This window comes from Lycium barbarum, chromosome 12, assembly GCF_019175385.1.
Source record: "Lycium barbarum isolate Lr01 chromosome 12, ASM1917538v2, whole genome shotgun sequence".
Classification (NCBI taxonomy): Eukaryota; Viridiplantae; Streptophyta; class Magnoliopsida; order Solanales; family Solanaceae; genus Lycium; species Lycium barbarum.
The window spans coordinates 11,316,328-11,327,311 of record NC_083348.1 but is presented as its reverse complement, the minus strand read 5'-3'; the positions used below and the strand labels follow the sequence as shown (position 1 = coordinate 11,327,311).

At 40.6% G+C, this 10,984-nt stretch overlaps 1 protein-coding gene across 1 annotated transcript; it reads left to right on the top strand.

Moving 5' to 3' along the window:
• The first annotated feature begins 9,050 nt into the window (after nt 1-9,050).
• LOC132624122 (uncharacterized) lies at nt 9,051-9,917 on the top strand. The gene is made up of 2 exons (XM_060338949.1): nt 9,051-9,546; nt 9,679-9,917. Exons 1-2 carry the CDS (start codon nt 9,051-9,053, stop codon nt 9,915-9,917), a joined length of 735 nt encoding a protein of 244 aa, XP_060194932.1.
• The last annotated feature ends 1,067 nt before the right edge of the window (nt 9,918-10,984 follow it).

The following is a 10,984-nucleotide window of genomic DNA, read 5'->3' as shown; positions in this document are numbered from 1 at the left end:
ACCCTTTTCTTTTAACTATGCATTTCAGTTTTTACCCCACTTTAGGCCTAAGCCTCATGTTCCCCCTTATATCACCTATCACCTCCAACTTAGGCTTTTAGCCTCAATCTTATATATTAGCATCAAGGAGGGATAGGGTGCGAAAAGAGGGATATTCAGAATGGATATTGGCTCATTACAACTAGTCAAAGAATAGGCTAAATGGCTCAAAATGGATAACAAGGGGTATTTATCTACAGATAGGCTTATGATTAGGACAAAATGGTTTCTATCAACAATCAAAGCCTAAGATCACTTCACAGCTCAACTTATCTTAGGACCCAAGCACGACTAACCAGGCAAGTTCTAGATTACACACATAACCAGAGAATATATATACAAGAACCTCTCACACATGGCATAAGAATTGTCAACACACTAGTCTCCCCGCTAAGACTTCTACACACAAGTTAACACAATAATCTGAATGTCACACAAAGAATCATGCATGTCAATTAAACAACCAGTTCCAAGTATACAAAAATTTTAGAGGGGAGTGTATTTGTTTCAAATCACAACAAGGATGCCTTCAGTTACACAAACCACCACCACATAACTCAAAATCACTCTATTCTATCTAAACACGACCTAAACATTCTAGGTTCAACAAAACGTAAAACCCCTCAGGTAAAGAGCCATAGCGACGAAAAATCGAGGAGGGTCCTAAACTCATATATATACTATCTACATATCAAGTACCCACACCCCGAGCTGTAACATCCCTAATGCAGCAAATAAAAGTAAGGGAGTAGGAATACCTATGGTGCACTAGGTGTGCTGCTCATTTTGAGGCTCTAAGGCTTGCGAGGCATCAACTGGATCATCAGTGGTAGTAGTACCAGTATTACCCTTAGGCACTAGCTGTGGAATAGGGAGGGGCGGTGGAAAAGCCTCCCCAGCTAGAGCACTGTTCGATGTGGCCCCTGTAGTTCCACGAGGGTAGTCCAACTCCAGAGAGTTTAGGGTAGCCTCCTGATTATGCTGCTCCTCTAAGCTATGCCCCTGAGGTGGAGTCCTCTCTCGCATCTCATAACCCTCATCATGATCCTCTACCACTCTTTTCTTCTTTCCCCCAACATCTACAGCTGGAGTGACAGTAGGAGCTCCCTCATCATCAAGTAACTGTACCACCGGAAGCAAGTCCTCATCCACCTCAGTCCAGGGGGGGGTGGCATCATCACTACACTAGGATCACCAACCTGTAAAATCAGTACTGCAACTTTCAGGCCCTCAATGCATCAGTAGAAGTACTGGGCCGAGATAACTCCAAAGCTGTAAGTCACATCTCAAAACTATCCAAGCGAGCCGCCGTGGAATGCCTCAGTGGCACCATAGCAATCGCAACCCTCTTGTTTAAAAACTCATCTAGCTGTCTAACTATCATTCTGGACTGCTCATCTGCTGCCGCTGCTTGCTTTGCGAATTTCCTGAAGTTCTTGAGCGAGAAAGCATATGGGTCAGCAACTCTGGCTGCCCCCTGTGGCTGTGCAACGGGACCCTATGGCTGTAGCTGTACTCTATGGCTGTGGGGCTGCACTCTGTGGCTGTGAAGCTGGAGTTTGGGTCGCTAGTGCATCTGTATATGGAGTCTAGGGATCTGAAGTCCGGATAGGCTCGGAAACAGGGGCAGTAGTGGCGAGTAAAACCTTGATAGTGTCATCGGCGGCCCCTGAATGCTGAATATCCTGAGGCTCAGGCCAACCCCAAAATAATACCGGGAAGCCATCCTCTGCGCTTTGTCCTTCTCTAATGGCCTCATCTCTGCTCTTCTTCTCTGAATACATATGCGAGGTTGTAATCCGGTGAATAATGTGTGGTAAAATATGGACATACTCACTCCGAACGAGCTCAATGATCAAAAACGGATATACCAATAAAGTGATGGACTGTGATGCCCTTAGCTAAATGTCATCTGCAACCAATCGCCTGAAATTAATCGGGTATCTAGTCATCAAAGCAGTAACTATGATAGATCGGCTAATAGTGAGTGCATTATCAGCCTGAGAAGGAAGAAGTAACAAATGTACCATACTCCACTAGAACTTGCCATCAGGTCTCAACCAGCGCATAAGTATCCGCTGGGACATGTTAGTAGTCTCCATCCTCTTGCTTGGTCGGACAATCACTGTCGCCACCCAATCGCGGACTGTCTGCTCCTCTCTTCTTTCAGTTTATCATTCAACTCATCTGTCTGTCTCGGAGCAATATAGTCATCATCGAAATATACCATGTTGATTGCTTCAGCGGAGATATCAACTCTCACTCCTCTAACCTCGACCTCTGTCAGTGGGTCAATCTCAATCAGCATTTGTCATGGTTTTCTTACTTGTTGATCAAGGCCACATACGCAACATACAACTCCCGCACCAACACTGGATAGTACTCCCTAGGAGCGTTATCCATAAAACCCAAACGATAGTGATCAATAGTCTCTCTAGTGTGGGGTAGGATCTCCAAACTCTCAAAACAGATACGCTGCTCCTCATGTATAGTCCTATTTTCGTACGGACCAACCCCTCGTTTCAGTGCAACTCTAGAATCATACAATTCCTTAGCACCCGTGACTGTGAACCGGAGACGATCGTATTCTAAAATTTTACTTCTGAGCTCTCGTGTTGTAGTCGCATCATCACCATCATTGGCTGGAGATAAACCTATCTAAGTCGGGGATCTGGTGGGTGACTGGGAGGCCTGTGAACCACACCTTGTAGTAGGTTGCTGCGAGACCGGTGAAGCATCTCCTGAAGTAGCCTCTGAACCATCCTCCGTATCTCTGTCACCTCATCCGGATGAAGACGATCCCTCTTCTTCGGACTGGGAGGAATCGGAAGATGAACGAGATGGTATTGTGACCTGCCTGTTCCAAATGGGAACAACAACCTTTTCTTCTTTACTGGCATAACCTCAACTTCATCCTCTGAAGGTTCATCTCTCAGCATGAGTTTACCACTAGGCCGCCTTCCTCTCGATTCTCTCTGTGTCTGCATTGAACTGCCCCCTCATTTAGTTGTCAACTTGGGAGGGGCTATACCTGCAATCATAAACCATTTTCCAGTTAATATGCACAACATAGGCTCAATAAAAAGTACTTTAGTTGTTTCTGTCTGTTCTCTGAAACTTGAGACTGCAAACAGTCGATGTACTTCGACGGACCGTCGAACATGTTGACAGACCGTCAAGTAACTCGACGGTACCGTCCCTGTACAAGGATGGTTCGTTGAGTTATTAATGATACCGTTAACACATTTACGACCTTGTCAGTTTATAACAGAGAGTTTGCAAATTGTTTCCGATTCCAAATATGCAGACATCAAAGATTCATTTTTCATATATGCACAATCTTTTGGGTTCGGCGATTAGGGTTGCTCAGACTTTGCCCTCTTGTTTCACATATTTTTGATCATTTGGTATATTGTTGGGTTTTGTTTGGCGGGTATAACAATGTCAAACCAAAGTTCTCAATCAAAATGCCCTCCAACCCGTTGAAGTTACTCAGAATTCACTCTATTACTTCCATCATCTTTCACAAAATCACTTTTACGAACCGTTGGCTAGCATAATGAATAGACACACATATGGATCAAAACACCCGTCGACTTAATGAAGGTGAGTTATTCTAGTCCCTACGAGTCCTAACTACAGCAAACATACCAAATTCCCCACCCCGATCCAATATGTACAATTAATTTCAAATTTAGCATGAATCACAACCCAAATTTCCAACCCTAGGTCACGATTTCTACCCTTCATGGTATTCACCACATTTAACTGTCCCCCGTCAATTTGTATACCCCCAACTTAGTTCATAAATACAACCTACTTCCATAATATAAGAATTTCATGATTTTAGGAACCCTAGGTGTGTCTATTTTAGTTTCAAGACCAAAATTTCACAAACTACAACCAAGAGACGGGGCGTTTCACAGCAACATACCTGATTACAAAAGAAATTCGAAGAAAAACTTGGGGAGTTTGGTGGAAAAACAGAGAGAATTCAAAGAATGCTTCTTTTTCTCTTGAGCAGAGGGTTTGGGGTGTTTAGTAATTATGGGTTTGGGACTTCTGAGGGCTTGTGGGTGTTAATGGTGTGTAATAGAGAAAGCTTGATCGTGGATAGTGGGCTGAAGATGTGAAAAGGTTGAGAAGAAGAAAGGGCGCGATTTTTTTGGTTGCATTTGAAGACCCTCTAAGAGAATTGTTATTTTATTTGTTAATAAAGACAAACCTTCATTATACAACGACTCATCAATATTTTTGACGGCTTAAAAAAATACAAAATACTTACCTGGAAAAGGACAAACCGTCATTGTAGATCGACAGTACCGTTGAATGTCGATGGTTCGTCGACTTACCCTGTCAGAGGATACCAAGTTTCCAACTCTTAGTACCCCAACTCTACAGATCGTCTTTGCACTTCGATGAGATAGTCGAGTTTCGACGGCTCCATCAACTTGCACTCTGGTGCCATTTTGCCAGTTTCCTGAGTTTTAGCTTTTATACACTCAACACCCATCAAACAGTCCAGAACACTCTTGAAAATTAAAACAAAACTTACAAAGGAAAATACATAAATCTAAACTTGAGTTGCCTCCCAAGAAGCGCTTAATTTAACGTCGCGGCACGACGTGGGTACCGTTTTATTTTGGATCAGGATTTGTCCACAGATGCTTCAATCGGTACATGTCAACAATCTTATCACCATCAATACAGCCATGGTAGTGCTTCACCTTCTGGCCAATCACCTTAAATGTCCGAGTCCTATCTCCGGACTTCAATTGAATTGCCCCATTGGGCGAAACATTTACCACCTCGAAAGGTCCAGACCATTTTGATTTTAACTTTCCCGGTAGCAGCTTTAGTCTTGAATTATATAGCAAGATAGAATCACCTTTGTAAAATTCTCGCTTAAGGATCTTTTTGTCATGATAATGTTTTATCGTCTCCTTATACAATGCTGCACTCTTATAACCAAAATTCATCCATTTAATTGAGTTGAAACAACCGAAGTTTAGTTACTTCTTCCTAATCTATATTTAGCTTATTTAAGGCCCACATGGCCTTATGCATAAGCTTGACTGGCAAATGGCATCCCTTACTGAAACCCAGCCTAAAAGAAGAAGTCCCAATCGGAGTTTTGAAAGCAGTCCAGTAGGCCCAAAGTGCATCATCAATTTTTCGGGACCAATTGGTCCTATTTGCATTGACCGTCTTGGCAAAAATACTCTTTATCTCCCGATGACGCATCTCCTGATGATACGGGGTTCCACCCTATGTTTTACACCATACTTCTCCATCAATCCCATGAAGGCTTTGCTACAAAGTGAGACCCACCATCGCTGATTATCGCCCTCGGAGTACCGAACCGAGTGAATATGTTTTTCTTCAAGAACCCCGTGACACTCTTAGCTTCAATATTAGGTAAAACCACTGCTTCTACCTATTTATACACATAGTCCACAACCACCAAGATGTACTTCATACCACAAGAGCTCACAAAGGGCCCCATAAAATCAATTCCCCAAACATCAAACACTTCCACTTCCATCAAAAAGTTAATAGGCATCTCCTGCCTCTTACCAATACTCCTTTGTCTTTAGCACTGATCACATGACCTCACCAAAACAATTGCATCATGGAACAAAGTGGGCCAATAGTATCCGCACTCAAGGACTTTGATTGCAGTTCGGGTCCCAATATGATGACCCCCAACTGGAGAGTCATGACATGCCTTCATAATTTCTATCACCTCACACTCAGGAACACAATTTCGAATGATATTTTCAACGCATCTTCTTCTGGTATGACTTGATCTGCTCTGGAATAATGCCCGTCACCAAAAAGTTGGCGATGTCTGCATACCAAGGTGCTACCTTAGCTGTCATTGCTAGAACCCGCTCATCAGGAAAAGCATCATCAATATCTAACTCCTCTGAAGGTCTCCCAGCTTCTTCAAGCCATGAGAAATGGTCAGTAACCTGATTTTCTGTCCTGTTTCGGTCTTTTACCTCAAAATCGGACTCTTGCAGCAGAAGGACCCATCGAATCAACCGTGACTTTGCTTCTTTCTTTGCCATCAGATACCTTAAAGTAGCATGATTAGTATACGCCACAACTTTGGACCCCAACGAATAGACCTGAAATTTCTCAAAAGCATAGACTATAGCAAGTAGCTCTTACTCAGTCACTATGTAGTTTTGCATTCAACATTCTGCTAGTGCAGTAGATTAGGTGCATAATTTTGTTGTGCCTCTGGTCAAGCACATCACCAATAGCAAAATCGCTCGCATCACACATCAGTTCAAACGGTAGAGACCAATCAGGAGAAACAATAATGGGAGCAGAATTAAGACGTTCTTTCAATTCATCAAACGCCTTTCATCACCTTTCATAAAACTCGAACTTAACCTCTTTCTCAAGAAGCTTACACAATAGATTGGCAATTTCAGAGAAATCTTTGATAAAGCGCCTATAGAACCTAACATATCCCAAGAAACTCCGGACACCTTTAATTGAGATGGGAGGAGGAAGCTTTGAAATCACGTCAATTTTATCTTGGTTGACCTCAATGCCCTTTTCAGAGATTTTATGACCTAGAACGATCCCTTTCTTCACCATAAAATGGCACTTCTCCCAATTCAGCACAAGATTAGTCTCTTCGCATCTTTTAAATACTCGACCCAGACGATCAAGACAATCATCAAAAGAGTCACCAACTTCTAACAGTCCCATATTTCTAAAGAAAAAAAACCCCTCTAGCAAAACCCTACTTTTCATGTAAACCCTAGCCTAACAGTACCTAGCCGCCAGCAACAGGGCCACCATGGCCACTAGTCAGCCACCTATGGTGGTTGGCTAGTCATCCTCCAACCCTACTACAACCAATGCTCAACCTATAACACAAACACAATCTCCCAAGACAAAATACACAGATTTCTTCCAACTACCTACGTTAAACCTCATGCAAAACCCTAATACTAAGGAATATAATGGACCACTGCCGGCTACTACTAGTATTTCAATGAAGAATGTGGTGGTTAAGAATGGAATTCCAGTGGTAAGATAGACGTAAACTGGAGTTAAACAAATGGAGAAACTACAAATACTTCAATATGATGTGATAGGAAAATTTTCATATGGATGGCCAGACATGGATGAACTACGTATGATTATTCCTGATCAGTGTGGTATCAAAGGAAATTTTGAGATTGGTTTATTTAGACATAGACATGTATTGGTTCGATTATCTCTCATGGAGGATCTTGTTAATCTATGTTCTAAAATCTCATACTATTTAAACTCCAAAGATGGATATTCATACTTGATGAGGTCTCTTATTTATGATACAAAGTTTAAAATAGATGAGGAAATTTCTAGAGTAATATCATGGATATCATTGCCTGATTTAATGCCCACTTTCTCGTGAAGGAGGCTGTTTTTTCAATTGCATCAGTTGTTGGTACTCCTTTGCATGTTGATAAGGCTACTTAGAATCGTACTAGACCTAGTTGTGCTAGGGTAAAGGTGATGATTGACTTGTTGGATGAACTTCCTGATTTTGTTAACATCGAGATAGAGGATGAAGTGTCTCATGAGATCATAATTGAAAAAGTGAAAATCAGGTATGACAATCTCCCAAAATATTGTCGTGAGTGTAAACTACAAGGCCACAATGAAGATGGATGTTGGAACTTGCATCCTGAATTATTTCAGGAGGAGGAAGGCAATGCAGTTGTCAACATGGAGAAAGGGAAAGATATGGTTGTTCATAAGGAGAAACAAGCTAATCTAGTGTAAAAAGGAAAGGAAGCAATTGAGAAACCTGATTCTCATGGGATGCAGCAATCAAATAGATAGAATTATCAAAAATTTAGAAAAGGAAAAGAAAGAATCCTAGCCAGTGGAAGGATTCTAGGTGATCCAGGAAATTGGAATGTAGTCAAGGATGGAAGAGAGCTTACTAACTAGAATTAGGTCAAGGAAAGTTTCAATAGTCATAACAAGTTTGATGTTCTACAAGATGAGCAACAGGAGACTGATAATGATGGATCACCTTCAGGAGTTGTACAAGTCCTAGACAAATCAAAAGATGCCGATAAAGTTATAGAAGACAAGGCAAATGTAGAAGAAGTGAATGATCAAGTTCATAGAGATGAGGAGTGTTGTCCCATGACAATTGATAATGCAGTGCTGAATGAGAAGGCTAGTGTTGTTAAACCAAATGTTGTCATGCCAGGTGAGAAGACTGAGGTATCCAGGAACAACACAGACAAATTGAATAATGTGCCTACAGAAGCAATTGGAGAGACTACAATGGAGTTGGTGAATAAATCCTTTGTTAGAGAAAAGACAGTCAAGGAAGAGGAACCAAATCATGCTACAATACAGGTTGAAATAGAAGACAATATCCTAGCAGAAGAAGATAGTGAGAAAAGACTATATGCTGAGAAGCCTGGTGAGCTGGTAGAAGGAATGAAGGTCAATGAATTAAAGAATGATAAACAGGTTCACACAAATGATATAGAGGAAGTGAATGATAGTAACTCACAAGCTATTGTTCAGGTTCCTTTACCTATGGCAGTTGTTAAGATCAAATCTCCTATGAAGGACCTGCATGATGTTGTCTCTCATAATATCATAGAGTCTGAGGTTATTCACGAAATAGGTGAAAAGGCTGCAAACACCTGTGATGTTGAGGAATCTGAGGCTGTGGCTGCAGTCTTAAATAATGTAGGAGTGGCAGCAGGAATATCTCCAAAATATCATTCTAAGGCATCAAAGAAGAAACATGGTAACTCTGAAGGGAAACCACTTAGAGTTATTCCATATAGAGCAGCAAAAGGTAATCATAAGTAATGATGAAAACATTATTCTGGAATATTATATTAGTAAAGACTCAAAAAGCCTTCCATAGAGTGCAGATGTTACATATGCATCATAAATTTAGCCTTATAGCACTGATGGAACCTTTTCAACATACTAGACATATTCAACAATATAAGAGGAAGTTAGGAATGGAGCATGCTTATTATAATGCCTCTGGGAAGAACTGGTTTTTTATTAATACAGATATAGATGTGGATATTGTGTGGGATGATTCTCAACAAATTTCCTATAAGCTTACTTTCCAACAGATGAACAAGATCATGTTTGTCACCATGGTCTATGAAAAGTATGATGCAATGGAAAGATTAACTTTGTGGAATAGTCTTTATGTTCTAGCTGATGGGATGGTAGCTCCTTGGCTGATAGGGGGTGATTTTAATGTGATCTTGAATGAGGAAAAGAAGATTGGTGGACTACTAGTATTTCCATCTGAATATGAAGACATTTCATTTTGTATTAACTCATGTGAACTAAGTGAAGTAGGTTTTAAAGGAAGCCCTTTTACTTGGTGGAATGGGAGATCTGATGGGCAGTGTATCTTCAAAAGGCTTGATAGAATTCTATATAATAATTTGATGCAGCAATGGTATGGTCTCATTGAAGTGGACCATCTTGCTAGGACTGGTTCTGACCATGCTCCTTTGTTGTTTTCCTGTAATGAACAACAGTAGCAATTTATTAGGCCTTTTAAATTTTTGAAGTTTTGGGTAGATCATGAATCTTTTCAATCAGTTGAAACTTAGAACTGGCATGCAGAAGAGGAAAGGGAGGTATTCTTATCTTTTAAAAAGAAAGTGAAGAAAATTAAAGTTGTTTTATCAGCATGGAGCAGGCAAGTGTTTGGGGCCATATTCAAGCAGTCGACTATTAGAGAGGACATTGTGAGAATTGAAGAACAGTTGTTTGAAGAGTCTCCTACTGAAGTTAATAGAATGTTGTTACAAAGAGCTCAAGCTGAACTTAAGAGATACTTGCACTATGAAGAGGAATTTTAGAGAAAAATGTCTGGCTATGATTGCTTTGCTGAGGGGGATAGAAACACCAGATTTTTTCGCAATATTGTCAATGGTAGGAAGAAAATAACTCTGATTAGGAGGATTCAAAATGCTGATAGTAACTGGATAGAAAATGCTAATGAGATAGCTAATGAGGCCATCTCCTTTTATCAGAAGCAATTCAGTCAGGATTCAATGCAGAACTTTCACTCTAAAATGGCTATATTGGATCATATTCCTAGTATGCTTTCACAGGAGGAAAATGCAGACATTGTTGCTATCCTAACTATGGAAGAGGTCAAGCAGGCTGTGTTTGAATTATCAGGGGATAGTGCTATGGTCCAGATGGACTCACAGGTATTTTTTATTAATGCTACTGGGAAACTATTGGTGTTGATGTATTTAATGTGGTGAAGGTATTCTTTGAGGGTCAGACTTTGCCTAAGTCTCTTACTCATACAAACCTGGTTTTGTTGCCTAAGAAGAATGAAGTGGAAAGTTTTTCTGACATGAGGCCTATTAGCCATAGTAACCTTATCAACAAAGTTATCTCTAGGGTGGTGCATAAAAAATTGGAGAAGGCCCTACCTAGATTGATATTTTTCAATCAATCAGGTTTTATAAAGGGCAGAAATATCATTGAGAATGTTTTGCTAACCCAAGAGATTGTTTCTGATATAAAGTTAAGAGGCAAGCCAGCTAATGTAGTCATCAAATTAGACATGACTAAGCCATCAAATTGGACATGACTAAGGTCTATGATAGAGTCTCTTGGGTATTTATGATGAAGGTTCTGAGGAGAATGGGATTTTCTGAGCAGGTATTGATATAATATGGAGGATACTAGCTAACAACTGGTATTCAGTACTAGTAAATGGACAGTATCATGGTTTTTTTCATTCATCAAGGGGAGTTAAGCAGGGGGATCCTTTATCACATGCCTTATTCATACTATCTGTTGAAGTACTAACAAAGGCTCTTAATGCATTATTTGATGATCAAGCTTTCAAAGGGTATGGAATGCCAAAATGGAGTGCCAATCTTAATCACTTGGCTTATGCAGATGA

Bases quoted from the DNA above. Each gene is read 5' to 3' on its own strand.
- LOC132624122 (XM_060338949.1), top strand. From the start codon at position 9,051: ATGGAGCATGCTTATTATAATGCCTCTGGGAAGAACTGGTTTTTTATT. The intron at 9,547-9,678 runs GTTCTGACCATG...ACTGGCATGCAG, and splicing joins GGACCATCTTGCTAGGACTG to AAGAGGAAAGGGAGGTATTC.